The sequence below is a fragment of the Aplidium turbinatum genome, chromosome 6 (assembly GCF_918807975.1).
Source record: "Aplidium turbinatum chromosome 6, kaAplTurb1.1, whole genome shotgun sequence".
NCBI lineage: Eukaryota > Metazoa > Chordata > Ascidiacea > Aplousobranchia > Polyclinidae > Aplidium > Aplidium turbinatum.
In genome coordinates this window covers 7,041,485-7,060,779 of record NC_137477.1, presented here as the reverse complement: position 1 = coordinate 7,060,779, position 19,295 = coordinate 7,041,485, and the positions used below count along the sequence as shown (strand labels likewise).

Sequence of the window (19,295 nt, the reverse complement as noted above, 5' to 3'; positions counted from 1 at the left end):
ATATTGCGAAAAGTTCTAAATATGTATCAACCATACTGTATTTGATCACCGTTTTAAAAATTATCAAGATGGTTTTGAGAGGAGTAAAAAAGTCATTGTTGTTAGCTAGGACTAACTTTTTTTCTTCAGGAAATCAAACACTCGAATCGAAAGTACAAGAACTTGTTTGAAGATTTGACTTTGTCGAGATCAAAAGAAGGAATGGCATGGAGGGAGGTAAATCGTGTGAAAGAACAGCTGCAACGCCATGGCATCCAATCAGATGACGACCTGGATGTGGACAGAGTAAATGAAGAGCAGGGAATAGTGAACAATCCGAGTGGATACGGTAATTTTTGGAAACGAAACTTTTGTTTTCAATAAAAATTCTTGTTGGTGTATTACAAAAAAAAAATTATTACAGATTTTCAAAAATCGAGAAGTCAACCAGACTTCAAGCCAGCGTCATCACTGACGTCATCAGCGGTTACGTCAGTGAGTGCGTCTGTTAAAAGAAGAAGCTCCGATCGCTCTGGCAGACATGGCAAGGTAAGTTCTTTGCCAACAGAACTAAGTTAAACAGGGCTCGTTAGGACGAAATTTCCCTGCGGACTACCACTGTTTTAAAATATTTCTGGTCAATTGACGTTTTTAGATATCACTTTCATACGAACGAACTGTCAAAGATCCGCAATTTTTACGGGGCCGTTAGCGCAACTACTCACAAAATAACCTCAACATATTTCTGACTATTTCGTCCGCTGGTAGACAGCCCATCAAAGTTAGGCCACCACCATTCTTGTCTATCCTCTGTCAATAGAAAAATATATGTTTTAAAACTTCTAGTAATATTACATCTACAACATTTTCTATCTGGGGCTAGCTTACAAGATTCCTTGTGCCAAGTGCAAGGAATCTTGGGCAAACCAAACTGGCATCGACTGTTTTGTAATGATGTGTTTTAGCTTGATTGCATGTCAATCCGATTGATCGTTGTATTTATTTCAGGCGTGACAATCTTGAGATGACTGTCTTGCAGCGACAAAGATAATACAGTACAATGAATTATGTTTGCGTTATTTCAACGTCTGCTGACTTGAGGGTAATGTGAAAAAGTTAAATTTTCACCTTGTCTATCACAAGCCACTCGTCGATGACTTGTTTTGTTGTTTTTAGCTCTTTTTTAATTATCTAAAAATGGTTGAGTTAAAATTAATGTTTAATATTCGTCGTATCTTGTTTCTGTTTCACACCGTAACAGGATACCCTGCAGAATGCTGTCCAGTTTACAAAATTGGATCTTTTTACATTGATTCAACGTCTGCAGACGTTGAATGAATGTAAAAAAGCCAATTCTGCTAGCTGGTTAAAGATACACTCCTCACGCGACTATCCTAATCTTGCCTCTCTCAGTAGCAACGTCATTTTAGAGTCTGTTAACGTTGAAATGATTTGAATAAACTTGTGCAGTGCAAATTGCCATCGCACAGTACCAGCTTTGAAAACGTTTACTTTTTGCATCATTTTAACGTCACGGCAGGTTGAAAGGATGCAAAAATAACAACTTTCGCTCATTTGGAAGTCAAACAAATAATTTTTAGAATTTCACGTCACATCGTCCTGATCCAACGTAGTTTTGACTCCTACAGAGCAGTGCTGTCTTTCACATTAACATTTCTGTTATTTGCCATATTTGCGTTTTTATGTAAGCTCAAATTATATAGATCGTGTTCGAGATATATGGTATCTGAAGTGTGGCCCATTCGTAGCTTCATATATTACCTCAGACAGCAAATCAACGTTTTTTCACATTGATTTGCTGTCTGGGACAGAATGACATATTTTATGACACTTTATTGTTGCAATTTAGTATGTTAGCAAATTTATTTAAAATCAAAATCTCTATTATTCGCATTTATTTTCTTTGAGAAACGTCTTTGCGACGTATCCCAGCAAGCAAATCAGTCTTTTTTACAATAATTGAATCTCTGCAGACGTTGAATCAATGTAAAAATGACTGATTTTCTGGCAGAGATGGAAATCTTAAGCTTGGTGCTATTAAACTTATGTGGTACAATGTCTATGTCAGATATATATGTTTATTTCACGGCCCATATGCTTTTCATACGTTTGAAAGGAAATATACCAAATATATGACTTTTGCCCTTTCACCTGTGAACCCAATAAAGAAACCTTTTTATTTTTATACAAACTTAGTGCGGTGGTAAATCTTTTTACAAAATTACATTTTGTTTGATCAGCTTACCTACAACATCAATTTATAAATATACTAACCAAATATTTTCCGCTACGTTGTTTCATATTTGTGAACATCAAGCAGCAGATTTTGTAATCAGGTTGATTGTTGCTAATCGTCTGTTTTTCATGTATTTTACGCTCAGTTTCGTTAGATCAACGCTGTTCTTTGTTCTTACATGGTCGTTGTTATATTTTAACACAATCTGCAGTGTTGCCAGGTTTGTCAGGCTCTCTGCTACTTTCAAGCTACTCTTTGTGTTCTTTACATCGTGACGTCGTGATTACGTCGCCGAATGACATCACAGTGGGTCACGACGACGTCGTTCGTTTTGTATATTTCCGTTTCGTTCGCACCTGTCACTAATGATGTTATATTTCCTTCACTGAATACAAATACTTTTTGCGAATCAGTTTTGTTTTTATTTTCAAGGCGCACAGTTTGTAACTTGAAGGTTTTTTTGTTGAAATTTTCTCAAAAGCATTTTCTCACATTGCTGCACTTTGGGAAAAGTCGTCAACTCGTCAGCTAAAAAACATAAATTTGCATTTAATTCTGAATCACCAGATGTACAGCGGTCAAAATATGTTTTAATTTATACTGTGACATTTTAATAGAAGGGCCATACAAACAAATGCTGTGGGCAGTGTTCTGACCCTGAGTCGTATGCTGCTCGTTTCAAGTGGAAACAATTGAATCATCATTAGTCAACTACGTTGCAAAGTTAATAAAAAACGTATGTAAACCAGGGCTTGCAGAAGTTGCCGAACAAGTACAAGTGTGAACGAGTGCGATTTGCTCTTAAGTCAGTGATCTCAAACTGAAAGAACAACCACCACTGTAAATGTGATGCTTTTGCCATTGATGTAAGAAAAGCATTGTTTAAAAAGATAAAAAATGTATGACGAGCTCATGAAAGGATCGAGAGTGTTGGCATACAGTTTACATGAATTGAATAGTCCAACTTGACCACGATCACTTGCAAAGATTTTCACAAAGTCTTAAAATAAACTGAACAACAACAAAGAGATATCATGATTCACAGATTTCGTGATGCACGTTTGAACTTAACAGAAATTGAAGACTTAAGTTGAATAACTACGTGTGAAGAGAGGGGCGTTCTTCCCGGCTATCAGCACAAGGCTGAGCACTCGCTAGTACAGCGAGCAGCTGCGATTCGCTAACCATAACGGTGTAGCTTCCACGCAAGCCATTCAGACTTTCCAATCAACGATATGTTTCTCGGCAGCCGATTTGTAGCAAGAATTGACAGCGATAGACACGTGTTTCGCCCATGGCTGGGCTCATCAGTATCGCACCGTATTCTGCCACAAATTTATTCGACCACCGCTTTACCAGTCAGTTTAACTCTTATCTTTGTGGAAACAAAGAAAGAGCCAACAAAACCAGCAGGCGCCAGGGCAGAGGACATGTGAAGAGAGGGGCGTTCTTCCCGGCTATCAGCACAAGGCTGAGCACTCGCTAGTACAGCGAGCAGCTGCGATTCGCTAACCATAACGGTGTAGCTTCCACGCAAGCCATTCAGACTTTCCAATCAACGATATGTTTCTCGGCAGCCGATTTGTAGCAAGAATTGACAGCGATAGACACGTGTTTCGCCCATGGCTGGGCTCATCAGTATCGCACCGTATTCTGCCACAAATTTATTCGACCACCGCTTTACCAGTCAGTTTAACTCTTATCTTTGTGGAAACAAAGAAAGAGCCAACAAAACCAGCAGGCGCCAGGGCAGAGGACATGTGAAGAGAGGGGCGTTCTTCCCGGCTATCAGCACAAGGCTGAGCACTCGCTAGTACAGCGAGCAGCTGCGATTCGCTAACCATAACGGTGTAGCTTCCACGCAAGCCATTCAGACTTTCCAATCAACGATATGTTTCTCGGCAGCCGATTTGTAGCAAGAATTGACAGCGATAGACACGTGTTTCGCCCATGGCTGGGCTCATCAGTATCGCACCGTATTCTGCCACAAATTTATTCGACCACCGCTTTACCAGTCAGTTTAACTCTTATCTTTGTGGAAACAAAGAAAGAGCCAACAAAACCAGCAGGCGCCAGGGCAGAGGACATGTGAAGAGAGGGGCGTTCTTCCCGGCTATCAGCACAAGGCTGAGCACTCGCTAGTACAGCGAGCAGCTGCGATTCGCTAACCATAACGGTGTAGCTTCCACGCAAGCCATTCAGACTTTCCAATCAACGATATGTTTCTCGGCAGCCGATTTGTAGCAAGAATTGACAGCGATAGACACGTGTTTCGCCCATGGCTGGGCTCATCAGTATCGCACCGTATTCTGCCACAAATTTATTCGACCACCGCTTTACCAGTCAGTTTAACTCTTATCTTTGTGGAAACAAAGAAAGAGCCAACAAAACCAGCAGGCGCCAGGGCAGAGGACATGTGAAGAGAGGGGCGTTCTTCCCGGCTATCAGCACAAGGCTGAGCACTCGCTAGTACAGCGAGCAGCTGCGAGAATTGACAATATCGTTGATTGGAAAGTCTGAATGGCTTGCGTGGAAGCTACACCGTTATGGTTAGCGAATCGCAGCTGCTCGCTGTACTAGCGAGTGCTCAGCCTTGTGCTGATAGCCGGGAAGAACGCCCCTCTCTTCACATGTCCTCTGCCCTGGCGCCTGCTGGTTTTGTTGGCTCTTTCTTTGTTTCCACAAAGATAAGAGTTAAACTGACTGGTAAAGCGGTGGTCGAATAAATTTGTGGCAGAATACGGTGCGATACTGATGAGCCCAGCCATGGGCGAAACACGTGTCTATCGCTGTCAATTCTTGCTACAAATCGGCTGCCGAGAAACATATCGTTGATTGGAAAGTCTGAATGGCTTGCGTGGAAGCTACACCGTTATGGTTAGCGAATCGCAGCTGCTCGCTGTACTAGCGAGTGCTCAGCCTTGTGCTGATAGCCGGGAAGAACGCCCCTCTCTTCACATGTCCTCTGCCCTGGCGCCTGCTGGTTTTGTTGGCTCTTTCTTTGTTTCCACAAAGATAAGAGTTAAACTGACTGGTAAAGCGGTGGTCGAATAAATTTGTGGCAGAATACGGTGCGATACTGATGAGCCCAGCCATGGGCGAAACACGTGTCTATCGCTGTCAATTCTTGCTACAAATCGGCTGCCGAGAAACATATCGTTGATTGGAAAGTCTGAATGGCTTGCGTGGAAGCTACACCGTTATGGTTAGCGAATCGCAGCTGCTCGCTGTACTAGCGAGTGCTCAGCCTTGTGCTGATAGCCGGGAAGAACGCCCCTCTCTTCACATGTCCTCTGCCCTGGCGCCTGCTGGTTTTGTTGGCTCTTTCTTTGTTTCCACAAAGATAAGAGTTAAACTGACTGGTAAAGCGGTGGTCGAATAAATTTGTGGCAGAATACGGTGCGATACTGATGAGCCCAGCCATGGGCGAAACACGTGTCTATCGCTGTCAATTCTTGCTACAAATCGGCTGCCGAGAAACATATCGTTGATTGGAAAGTCTGAATGGCTTGCGTGGAAGCTACACCGTTATGGTTAGCGAATCGCAGCTGCTCGCTGTACTAGCGAGTGCTCAGCCTTGTGCTGATAGCCGGGAAGAACGCCCCTCTCTTCACATGTCCTCTGCCCTGGCGCCTGCTGGTTTTGTTGGCTCTTTCTTTGTTTCCACAAAGATAAGAGTTAAACTGACTGGTAAAGCGGTGGTCGAATAAATTTGTGGCAGAATACGGTGCGATACTGATGAGCCCAGCCATGGGCGAAACACGTGTCTATCGCTGTCAATTCTTGCTACAAATCGGCTGCCGAGAAACATATTGAATAACTACATTACAGTGGAACAAAACACAACTTTTGAGATACAGCTAAGGTAAAGTTTTTTTCAAGGTGGTTATCTTTCATTCCTATGCAAATACCAGAGTGCGTTATGTCGAAGTTAAAGCCGTTTTTTTTAAATCAAATTTTGCGCGGAGACAGGCATTGACCATTGTACAGCATATTTTTGGTGATAACTAAATTTCAAAAAAATGTGACTTAAGTACAGTAGTTCTACAATTCAGGTCTTCAATTATACTCGCAGTTGCAATGTAGGCGGGTGACGATTTCTTTATTTTATGCACCACTTTTGTGTTTGAAAATTGACCACACAGTTAGTCAGTATACTCTCCCAATCAGTGTACTGCAAAATAATTTGTCAGTGCACGCATCAGAGAATGTGTAATGTAGCTAGAAATAATTTTGTGAGAGGAAAAAAAGCTACTGTTCGGAGGCATACATCGTAATGGTATTAAAACTTTGCAATAGCATCAAAAACATTTTTTTTGAGGGGGTCAAGATAAAGATTTTAGGGGGCGATTGCCCTCCAGCAGCTTTGTCTTTGCTTTACATTTACATTGAGAGAAATGACAATCGGATTCTACTACTGTACTACACAAATTTGCAAAAAACAATTTCTTGAAAATCTTTTCATATTTATTCTTTTCATGTTGATACAACCCAATGACCCCACCACACTGAAAATGGTTTAGCGAGTTCGTTTATCGGATTGGCGTGGCCTGACTGTGTAGCATTGAATGATTGGTTGCTGAAGCACAAGTAGGGAATGTTTAAATCGTTGCTAATAGCAAATCGTAGGCTACGGTAAGTCTGAAGTTTTCGAAAACCGTCATGCTGTTGCTGAAGTTTGTGTTTTTAAATACGGTATGTTTTGCAGCTTTTCCAAAGTGTAGGCTATATCACGAGCTTGAGTCTTTGGGACATGAAATTTTAAAAGTTTTAATCTACATTAACCTCCTAAAAATGTCTCTTAAAATGTACTTTTCTAAAAACCATGACTTTGTTGGACTTGGGACGGTTTGTGTCATTAATAAAAAAGTAAAGTGCACAACTTTTCGCAAATCGACCTATCTCCGCTTCGTTAACTCAGTGGCAAAGCGCCCGACTTTGTGCGCAGAGAAACTTTAAGATCAAGTGGCGCTGGTTCAGTTCTCTGAGTGTGCGTTTGAGCAACGTATTTCAGGACTGCTCTCCATTCAGCGGCACCTAGTGGATTGAATAATTCTTCGGCAACAACAATTCAACAATCGGAAACTTCACTCTGTCAATCTCGTTAACTGGCTCTGCGTCAAAAGCCTCTACAAGTATGCGAAACTACCAGGAATAACCTATCAAGGCTATGTCAGTCCGATGATAAAGATTCAAGACCAAACATTTATCCAACAAGCTCAATTGTGGAGCTGACTCGTGAACGATTTCCTCACCAAAAGATTGAAGAAAAAAAAATTGCTGGCTCGGCTGGTATTTGGTGCGGTATAGTCAGTTATAGCCTACCATTAAGCGCATTGTAGCCTACATTGTGCGAACAGTTTGAAAATTGTGAGGCTCACACGAAGAGGACTGACTGATGATAGCCTAATATAAAATGTGTAGAAGGGAAAGGTAATTATTTACAAAAAGTGTGTTCAAAACATATTTGATGATTCCTCATCTACCATGTTCAACTTGCAAATTCTCTCTTGGTTCATCTTTGATTTCTTTTTTTTGGATTTGAAAGTATGTTTTGGAGCAACTTCTATAGTAAAATCACAACTTGTATTACTTTCAAATACAGGAGTCTTTTCCTTACAATTCGCAGCAAAGTGGTTGTTTTTGGAAGACATGTGTGTTGGTGTGGTCGTCACACCAGAATCAATTGATTCCTCACTTATCTGGGAACAAGGGACATTGTTTTCTATTTTCACTTCAATTCGGTGTTTGTCGTTGGAAAGAACTTGAGCTTTTGTGACTTCTCTGTTGGAAATAGTTTGGTTTTCTGAGTTGCTGTTGAGTAATTTACTATCTTCCTTTTGATCTGCATCATGAGGATCGATCTTTTCAAACATGCACAAAGAGCAGGATACAGTGACTCTACTATGGTTGCAACCGGAGTCGGATACATCTGTGGACACATGACCTAAAACAGGCGCTCTAGGGCGAAGTTTTCGTTCTGCGACATTTCCATTCATTTCAAAGAGTTTTCTTTCTCGATCACTCGAGCTTCGTTTTTGGTGACGCATAGAAGCGACCATTCTTCGAGAATAAAGCTTCATACTTCCAAAAGCGTCACTGAAGTACTGACAAGTGAAGACTTTTTTGAAGTCGTTTCTGAAGCGGACTGATACGAAGGCGTATATGATCGGGTTGACACATGAGTTGGCGTAGGACAAGCAATGGGCAAGGACCTTCAACACGTAGGTAGCTTCGTTGTATACAAAGTTTCCAAAATGCACCCACATTATGGTCAGATGATGTAGGAACCAATCGATGGCAAAAAGTATGACCTGAAAAACATAAGAACGATTTTGTGTGAGCTAAATGCCATTTGATTTTCTTTCATTTTTTTGTTTTTCAACCAAAGCTTAAACCTAAAAGTTCAAACAACTTTGCATAGAGGGTGAGACCCTTGGTAAGGCACTCGAAAGAGCGCAGGTTTGACACCTCTCAAAAGCATGAGGCTATTTTTTTGCAGGACAATAAAGACATATCTGAAGGTAGATACGAAGATTGGTTTCCTTGCCTTCCCGTTCACTTAATCTAAATCTTCAACCACTTATCAACCGTTGGGATACAATGACTACTCAAAACTCAGATCAATTCGAGAAAATGGACATCACATTCAAAATCACTCTCTTAAAATTATCTAAAGAGTCTTTTTATATTCTTATTTAAAAAGCTGTGTACACCAATCGCTAATTACATTAGGTATCTAGTTTAGTTCCGAAATGTGTAGCTTGCCAAGCGTTAGTTAGTAAAGAGGTTCAGATTAATGTTGTTTAAGGAAATGAAATAAAAGTCACAAGTAAAATACTTCGAAACGAAATGAAGAGAACTTTTTTACTGAGACATCTTGGTATCGGGCACCCACAAATCTAAATAGCTGCTAATTCCTGTAAGAAAATGGTGTAAAGCCACAAGTTTTAAAGTGTGGGTAGAAAGCTTTCTGCGCTCGAAGATTCTCCTTCGTTTGTAGGCCTAGTTGAAAGCAACGAAACAAAAAAATGCATTTATTGAATAAAATAAAGTGAAAGTGGTAAAATCGAATCCAACAGAATAAAACGAAACTCTTCGCTTGGAAACTTAATCTAAAAATGAAACCAAACAAAGGTAAGAAATGTTGCATCAAAACGAAACCAAAAGCGTTAAAATAAACAAATTTATCAGAATTTTTCTTTTTTGACTTAGCGTAGGCTATTGTTGTATTCACTGGACCTAGTAACGATTGACTCTCCTTGATAAAAATTAGAAAAGCTCCGGTGCCAAATTTAGAAGTTCCTGGAGCTATATTAGCTCTGGCTTAAATTAAACTCTCATTTGGATATAGTGGATGAACTGCAACCATTTGCCTTTTTGACTGACAGGTGGTTTGTGTGCCTTGTGACGTCAGTGATAAGGAACAAGTGGTAAAGTGGCATTTTCATAAACGACAAACATCTTTTCTTACTAATAAAGTGATAAATACACATCCTCGCCATGAACTATACAGTACCTTATATAAAGAAAGCTGTAAAATAAATTGTTACGATGAAGGAAAAGAAATGTAATAGTTGAATATATTTTATAGCATTTCACGTGCGGTGGAATAAACTGAAACTTGAAAACGGGAATTTGTTCTTCAGTGTTTTTTCGTTTGCTCATACAGTTTAGAGAATACGTTTGATGTTTGTGAAAAGTAGGGGCCTTGTAGAAACGAAAAATTTGACAACTCGTTTTAATGTGAACAAAAATGTTAGTTTCTTTAACAATCTGTCGATTTGATATCTTCTTTGTTCCTTTCTATTTGCTGGACTTCTAGACAAAAACCTCACTTATCAGAGCTGGAGTTGGCTTGTTTGTTTTTTTCAAAATCCTTTCGCTTTACATTTTCCTTCTTCAACCTAACCACATGAAGATCTCTTTTCTAAAGTATTTGTCAACTCAGCTCTGGTTTTCCACTTTCTTTACTCTATTTTCTGTAACAACCATTTCTCAGTCCTTGTTATGCTTTCGTAACAACTAACCATACAATCGTAATCGCCTTTTCCTAACTCATTCAAAATATATTCAAATTCAATGAATTCGGTTTCCCCTGGTGTTAGTCTCTTGTCCTATAGCCTATATTCGTGACAAAGATGCTAAATCAAAATCCCTTTTTTTATTGGGAGCATTTTTCAGATAGCAAAATGTTTCCAATCTTCATTATAATGCTATCCACTTTTCCTATTTTATCCACACCAATTTTATTACAGGTATCGTTATCTGATCACTCGCCAATTTTGCGCAAAGTCTGTAAATGACTAAAGCAATGAATAATAAATAAACTAATCAAGTATATAGATTTAAGAACAATAGCTTGAAAGTCGCAACTTTTACAGATATTCTATTTTATAAGTAGTCTAATGATATAATCAGGGCCGTTAAAAGAATAACTTAGATCCGGCACCAATGGCATCTTCTGGCCTCTAGATATTTCCAAGAGCAACGCACTACATCCAAAGAATACACGATGGTTTCTTTAAGTTCCCGGGCTCTCGTAAAGCTTCCAAATCCTTAAAATCACCCTGGTCCCAGGTCCAAAAGTACCCCCTGGACCCCTGTCAACGCTATTACTGATGATAATAAAATCGCATCAAGGAAAAACATCGTAGGTCGATACTATTCTTACCACCATGATAACGATCTTTGTAACTCTCTTCCTGGACTTTTGAGAGCTTTTGTTCCCTGATGCGGCGATGTTCTTCGCATTTTTGGACATCGCTCGAAGTACTCCGACATAACAACAGAATATGAGGAACAGAGGAACAACATAACCAATGGCGCATATGACGGCGATGTATACTCTGTACAGCGTTGGCATGTTGAAGTTGATAATGCAAAGCGTTGAATTATTGTAATAGATCTGAAATCAAAGATAAAAGGGTAATGTTTTGCAAACTGAACTGCAGCGAAAGAGCATGTACTGTTACCATGGACCTTACATTACGGAGGGAGAAACACCATTTTTTCTGGCCACATCATAAGAGTCATTTCTAAATTTCACTTTTTTACTCCTCACTGCAAGCGCACTTTAAACAAAACACTACATTACTAACTTCAATATTTTTTTTATATAAGATAGAAAATTAAGCCATCATATTTTATAAATCAGAAAAAAACGTAACCCTTTAAGCGTGACGGATCAGCTGAACACGGATGTAGTTTTAATTAAAACAATTGTAATTAATTAAGTTTCCATTAAAACAGGAAATGTTTCCTGTTTAAATTTTTTTTCATGCTTAGTGTACGCACGGTGTGAAACACGGTGCTAAAGAAGCAATGTGGTCACACTTACGACACCTGGCTTTAAAATGTACAGTGAAAAAAATGTAAACAATGGAAATTATGTGTCTTTTGCCACTTTAGTCAATAAAATCACGACATTGTTGCAATAAACATTCCAAAAATCCGTCTCCCACTGTCTGTATTCACAACACTGATGTGATGTGCTAAAAGACAATGAAAGTCATTAGTGAAGATTGAATGAGGCTGTTGAATGTCAATGAGAGTCATTAGTGTCAAAAAAAGATAAGCGTTATTGATTCTAATGCTTTGACACCATTGTTGAAGTAAAGCCTCAGGAATCACAAGTAATGCCGATTATAATAATTGCAAATAATTGCAACTCGTAAATTAAGCTACATTGACTAATTGTTTGGTTATCTATTATAAGCTCTAATCTTCGGTCGTTCTGGTATAGAAATGTTTGGGTTAAAAAGGTTAAAGTGGTCCTATACTTGATTCAAGTGTCGGGTATGAGAAGATAAGGTTCTCATTGTACTAAGCCTTCGGCACTAAGGAGAGTAGGGTGGTCAGTTACTTTCTCTCGGCCGCTTTTCCTTCAGCAGTTATGCCTACCCAATTTATTACACCCTAAGTAGAGGTGAGCGATGTTTTCAACAACCAGCTGAAGCCAGGAGTCGAACCAGGTTTGCATAATTGGAACGCTAACGCCTTATCCGTTACGCCGTCCCACCGCCAGTTTGCGTTAGGTGCATGAAAAATTCTTTTCAATGCAGTCACTTTGCATAACACACATTATTGCTACAGGGTTACACTGTCAGGTCAAGGCTTCTAAAAGATTTTGTTGATTTTAACAAGTAAATGTTGCAAAATCGTTTAGCATAAGTCTGCTTCGCCTGTACTGATGAAATTAGAACTCAAAAATGAATTGTTTTTGTTGCAAATTAAGTTGTGGATATATTATTCAAAAGTAGTGTTATTTTTCCTAGACCTGGATAGACAAATTTAAATGTTTTACTTTTTTTATTTTAAACAACGAAAAGAGCGAAGTATAAATTGCATCCTAAATTGTGCCATATGTACCTAATAAGAAAATTGAATGAGGCTGTTCATCAGGCATTTAGTTAAATAACATGATGCGTTCTACTGGTGCAAATTAAGCTGAACTATCACAAGATGTATAAAGTGACAATCTGCTTTTATTCTGGACAATAAAAGAATCGCGTACCAAAATAAGCAATTGACAGAACAATTATAGATTGGAATATTTCAAAACATATTTTCCAAAAATCGAAACGAAATTTATCGACAACGTGAATCCATTAAGTATGTTGACAAAATCTGTATGGCGTTGACTAATGCGGTGTGTAAGAATGTAATGATTCTGCGCTTGTTAATACAATAGCAACGCTAAATAAAAACTACAAAAAATAATCAACTAAAAAATCCCTTTTTTGGCATTGATTCAATGTTTGCAGACTTCGAATCAAGGTGAAAAATTTTTTTTGTAGAGGTAAAAATATCTAACATTTAATTTTGTTTAATGCTAAACCATAAACGGAATAATTGAATAAACATCTAAAACAACTCTATTAGCGTAAAAAATCTCATAATAAATTTTAAGGAGGAAAACGAATTAATTTTGTCCTGCTTGTACTTTTCGAATCAATATATTTCCAAGATAAGTACCTTTGATCAAAATAAAAATAAATCTGTCTCATAAACATCAAATCAATCACGAAAGACAGCTTTAATGACAACAAAAACTATTTGAAACAATAGCAAAAGATTTTAAAGAAATATCTCTAATTGGAGTTATTCATATTGAGTGATATCTATTCCAGTAATTTTATTCACATATTTATGTTATGGATGACCATTTGGGCTGGCCTTTTTTTTATTGTGTGCACTTTTAAATCGACTAGAAATTACATTTTTACTAGGGCCCAGTAGCGTAGCCAGGAACTTTGAAAGGGGGGTTTGACGATCCAGCGGCGGGGGGTCTGGGGGCCTCCCCCAGATAATTTTGAAAAATTACTTTGAATTTGGTGCATTCTGAGAGCATTTTCAACCAAAATGTGGGTACGAATATTCCTGTAAAGTGGTGCTGTCCGGTGGCATAGAAAAAGGATAAGATCATGTTTTCTTCGGCATTTTTTGGAAATAAAGCTAAGTCTCTATGTTTTCTTGTTGGTAATTCCTGGCTGAAATGTTTGAATGTTTGGTATTGGCAAAACTCGCTCTTTTAGTGAAATTTTGTTTAAAATTAGGCAATTTTTTTTAGACTGAAAGCATCATTCTCAATATCGTGACGTCACACGCGTGTCAAAGGGGGGGGTTGTAACCTCCAAAACCCCCCCTTTGGCTACGCCACTGCTAGAGCCTTTAATTTTAATACAACCACAGAAGGCAAGAAAGTTATAACTATGTAGTTGCATTTATGAAACATGTATATTTATAGCCTTAAAGACGGTGACGAAGTCTATAAAGCTTCAAGACGTTTTGTAAATTTCTCTAAACTTCTAATTGTTTTTTGTTATTTATGTCGTTAGTTCAATTTTCCTTTAAAACAAATTTCTGGGATAAAAAAGACAACAAAACTCGTTGAATTAATTTATGCTTCCCTTAACAATTTTGGTGAGATATCGGCTGTCCCCCACCTTGATTAAGATGACCAAGCTTAAAATATGCACTGCTGAGCAAAGCATGACTAGAGATGCCAAAAATGTAAAATATGATATAATGACATCAGGGAATTCTTTAAAGAACTTGGCATCAAAACGCATGCGCGTAACTAACATGGTTTTCTACTAAAATGACTTTGACATTTACATTAGTGTTGAATGTTGCAACATTAAAACGAGAGAAGAAGCTCAATTTTTCAGCTTCATAATAAAGAGCGCATCGATTTTCCTCTTCGATGTCATTCATGGTGCTTTTGTTGAGAAAAAGGATCAATATTATAGATGAGGATTCAAAGATTCCATCAACAAGGCTCGAATAGATGAATAACCCTGACAGCAACACTTGTCACTTTTACATTGATTTAACGTTTGCAGACGTTAAATCAATGTAGAATGGACAGATTATGCTGTCAGGATATATTCCAAGAAGTAACAACTGATTGCAGTTAATGATTTCAGGATTTAAATGCAGTTTTATTATACAGTACAATCAATATAAATTATTGCACGAGGTTCCAAGGGAACACAGTTAAATAAACACTGTTATATTTTACATCAACAATTGCCGACCTACTTTCTCAAGGGACAAAATCATTTTTCTCCATAAAACGCGTAAAACTGTAATCCTTTTAACGCGGTATTTTGCAAATTGACTAAAGCCACTGCGGAAAAGTTAACATCCGGTTTGAAAAGTACGGAATCTGCTCAGGCATGTAGGAACCATTTTAAAAGTAGGCGGGCCCAGAGGCGTAGCAGTCAAAGTCAAACCAACTTGATTCAACATCTCAGTGATTGACGATTTAAATTAAGTGGACAGGAAGGCAAGGAAGCCAATCTTCCTGACCACCTTCAAAGACACAGCCGCATGATCTTGAGCGGTGTCGAAGCGGCACACTTTCGAACGTCGTTCCAGTGCTCTTACTACTAAGCTATGCAGCCGAATCTATAGGGGACTGCTATTGTATTACACTTGAAATTTCTTCCCAAAAAAGTTAATCCTACGATCATTGAAAGCAATAAATTCTTGAAAAATTGAGGTGAGATCAACCTGATCGATCAAGTTTTTGTAAATGTGCAAGAACATGCTATGGTTCAAGTGCTCTTGGGTTAATCTGCTTTTCAAGTGATTTTTCACCAGTCTGAGGCACGAAAAATACCTTTCTGCAGTAGCATTGGACATTGGAATTGTCAGGTATAGCCTAACTGTATCAGTTTTAATACATTTTTGTAAATGCCTCTCAAAGTAGAATTGAGGGCTTTGCTTACACCAGATAGCGTCACAAAGCTTTCAATCATGGAAGGTGACGTGGCTATATTCTTTAACAGTTTGAGTTCGTTTTCGAGAGAATTAACATCAATATCCCGAGAAACATCATTATCCCCATTTAGCTTTGACTTAGTGCCTTCTTTAAGAGACAAAGTTGCTGCATTCTTTCCCTTGTTCCAACCAAAATCACCTTTTCTATATCACAAAGAAACTGCAAGGTATCTTGGTCAAATCTCTCATCCAATTTGTTTGTTATCGAGTCAATAACTTCAACAATCCACATACTGCATCTTTTGCATCTTTTGACAGCTTTTGATATGATAATAACTTATGTAAAGCTTGCAAAACATTGCAGTACATGAACGCAATGCGTGTCATCATCTGAAGGAATCTCATAATTGAAAATGCCAAGACAATTTAAGCGGGAACGAAAAAAAATGGCAGCATTTTATTCCTGAATATCACTTTTTTGCGCAATCTAGAAAACAAGCTACGCTTTTGACAACTCTGCAATATGTATCTATTTGCAGTTATTTGTTTGTTCATTATTTCAATAATTTTTTGATTGAGCAAAATAACTGTACGCAAGCCAAGGTATGTTTGTACTTTGTTATTTTGATCTATTTATAAAATTGACTGAAGCGTTACTATCTGTAGGCCGGGTAGCCTAGAAGTGGTACTTGTGTGACTAAAATTTGCTTCTTTTTTTCTTGCTTAATCTTTTTTTTATTGTTGACTTGCTGCAATTTTATCTTGTAGGACCGAAAAACATTTAAATTATTATCAGTAAAAACAAATTGAAAGTTGAAATCGGTAAAAATGATCATCTTCGTTCAGACAAAAAATTCGGTTCAGATTGCTGTGCTGAGATAGTGTATAGGCTACCTTTGTTTTGTGTTCTCAAAAAAAAAACAAAAAATGAAAGCTGGCTTGTGGCTTGGCAGAGTAGGCCTAGACGTGAAAATCTGAATTGTCATAAAGCTTGTTTTGTTGTACCTAGAGCTTATATTCATGGTACATTAGTCTACTCCCAAAATTTATGTGTTACATTCAAACGAAATATGAGACCCTATAAATTGAATGAGGCTGTTAAATAAATTGTTTTCACAGATTTATGACTAACTCAAGATAAATAGTTAAATTCATTCTAAGGAGATAAAGCAAAAGTTGACATGTTTCCCAAAGAAAAAGACGGAAATGTGTCCTGTATAACAGCAAGGATGTCATTCGGTTGTTTAGTAATGGGTAATGGATAATTTTTGTGACATCAATGTTAGGTTTATTTGCTTAGCAAATACAGAAGGCAGAAAATTGTCAAAGACAGGTGATATTTCTTGTTTGTAAATTGCTTAGTCGTCATTACAATTTATTGGAAAGCATATTATGAAAATAAACATGGGGCAGACATTCGGCTTCATATTTTGATGAAAACCAACATCATTTGTCAAATTGATAATTTTTTTCCAAATGCTTTTCCATTACCACCTTTTCATTATCTAAAAACATTGCTGTTTTGAGATGTCGAAGGCAGATAGACACACCACCAAATTCACAAGAAATTCAAAAATGAGAAGACAGCTGGTGATTATATAAAATAAAAAAAAGGTGTTTTGTTTTTGCAAAAGGACTACATAGCCTACCCTGCTTTTAAATACATTTTAGTGTTTTGCGGAAAATTACAGAAACAACCAGTCAAGTTTATTGCTTTTATTTAAATACATCAACGTTTTTCAACGTTTTTTTGAGTCAAAGAGCACGTTACGCATTAAAATATCTTGCGAAATACAAAACGCAGTTTTTATATTTATACAAAATAAACAACACAACAACAATTTATTCACATTCAGTTTCTGTCAGTGCGGTATGTGGGCCTGTTGGGATAAGCACAAAGTTGATATTTAGGCAGAAACTGCATAAAAACAAAATGATGGTCTTGTAATTTTGATTTTCGACCGGTATTTCATGAAACACGAGTCAAACTAATAAATTTCTTCTGGAACACTTGATGATCAGTCAGTCATTTAATTTTGTTTTAACTAACACGTATCTTTCACGTATAACTAGTGTTCCTAAGAACACCGGTTGAAAATCATTGAAATAGGCTCCACTATGACGCGTAGGGGTTTATATCCGGGATAAAAATAACATCATAAAGTTATCGAAAAGTAAACAAATATGCTATTTGTATTGCTGCACCTGTTGTCTTGTCAAAAGTGCTGGTACTCCAAGGCCGATGGCAGCCACCCATATTGTCACCAAACAATACATAGAGTTTTTGCGTGTGCGAATCTGTTTCGCCGAAGTGGCGAATGCTACAGCAAAATACCTGGAGATAAAAAATAATGGCTTTAAAACAATTTTTTGTTTTGTTAGCATTTTATTGGAGAAGCCAACTTATCCAGTAACTTCAGCGTACCAGCCAAGTGTTTTAAAAATGGTATTTGATAACCTTATAGATACAGTATAGTAGTATCTTCACTAGAAGGTCAAGCACTTCAAACAAAAATGTAAAGCGATATTAAAATTTGTTCTAACCATTAGACACATAGATTTACAACAAGTTATGTGCAAACAATATTTTTACAAAAAATGTTCAACACTGAATTATTAATTTGTTTAGAAAGGTCGAAAATATTTAGTGTTTTACTGACACAAAGCCTCTGTGCCTTAAAAATAAGGTAGTATTTTGACATCTTATATGCCACAGCAACCCCATAAAAGTGATAAAGAAATACGTAAAACGATAAACAAAAACTTTAAAATTATCGCATGGAGCTTGATTCCCAGTTGGGTATTAATATCGATCAAGCACACTAAATAATGTTTTTTTAACTGAAGAACACAGTGGACTCTTTTCTCTTTCCACAGCCATCAAGCTCACAATTGTAAAACAAAAAGAAAAAGAGCTGAAAGCAACCTTGAAAATCATTTCAAAGAGGTGTAAAAGACACTTTTCCAATTTGCATTATTTTTTTTTTTAATTTATGAGTGAACATGCCACAAAACATTCAAAAATCGCATTAATGGCATGATCAAAACCTTAGAGACGCCGCTACACTGCCAAAAGGGACTTAATCCATTGGAAACGAAATTAAATTGTATTTCTCCGATATCAATTCACTGCGAGCAAGATGTAATGCTATAGCCTTGTCAGTATATCACACAGATCAAAGTCATGTCCTTGGGTATATATAAATAATTAATCATGGGAAGGATTGACGAATGCTTTACAAGGCTAATAAATATAAGACTAATGCAAAATTGATGTTAACATTTGAAGCGTTCCCGACAAAACTATCAATTTGTACCATTAAAGGAATGTGGACTGTATGAAATTTGTACCAATCATATCAGTCTGTTTGAGAAAAGAGTAATTAACCTAAGGCTAAGCTATAACCCCTTTTTTAAGTAAAATAAGAAATGATAAACTTGATTACCTGTCCAGTGATAACGCCACCAAGGTGTAGACGCTTGCTAACATGGATACCTTCTGACAAAATTCGCAGAAAACACACATGAAAGCCCCAAAAGGCCATTCTTCTGTACTGTAAATGACGGCTTGAAAAGGAACGCAAAAGAAGAGGAAAAATAAATCTGATATTGCCAAGTTTAAAATAAAACGGTTTGTAGAGTTCAGGCCTTGAGACTGTGGTTGATATATCTTCAACATAACTGTAATGACCAATGTGTTTCCAACAACTCCAACAAGAAAAATGATGCCGAAAAATATCGGGACCAATATGGCGGATAATTGGAAGGCAGTAAGTCTGTGGTTCTCTTCCTGATATGCTGATGCTGTAGTGTTGGTAACTTCTGGAAC

The 19,295-nt window shown here is 37.6% G+C and overlaps 2 protein-coding genes across 2 annotated transcripts in view; one reads left to right on the top strand and one right to left on the bottom strand.

Moving 5' to 3' along the window:
- The window catches only part of LOC145772362 (uncharacterized), a 48,543-nt gene extending 45,898 nt beyond the window's left edge, over positions 1-2,645 (top strand). The window contains exons 51-53 of the mRNA XM_082584242.1: positions 130-328; positions 404-528; positions 988-2,645. Of these exons, the coding sequence (XP_082440368.1) occupies positions 130-328; positions 404-528; positions 988-993 (330 nt within the window). The 3' untranslated portion in view covers positions 994-2,645. The remainder of the gene's footprint in view (positions 1-129; positions 329-403; positions 529-987) is intronic.
- A 3,513-nt stretch (positions 2,646-6,158) lies between these two features.
- LOC145772295 (uncharacterized) lies at positions 6,159-18,982 on the bottom strand. The gene is made up of 4 exons (XM_082584162.1): positions 18,913-18,982; positions 17,672-17,801; positions 10,911-11,144; positions 6,159-8,550 (listed from the first exon to the last, which is right to left on the bottom strand). Exons 1-4 carry the CDS (start codon positions 18,954-18,956, stop codon positions 7,693-7,695), a joined length of 1,266 nt encoding a protein of 421 aa, XP_082440288.1. The 5' UTR covers positions 18,957-18,982; the 3' UTR covers positions 6,159-7,692.
- Positions 18,983-19,295: the final 313 nt, after the last annotated feature.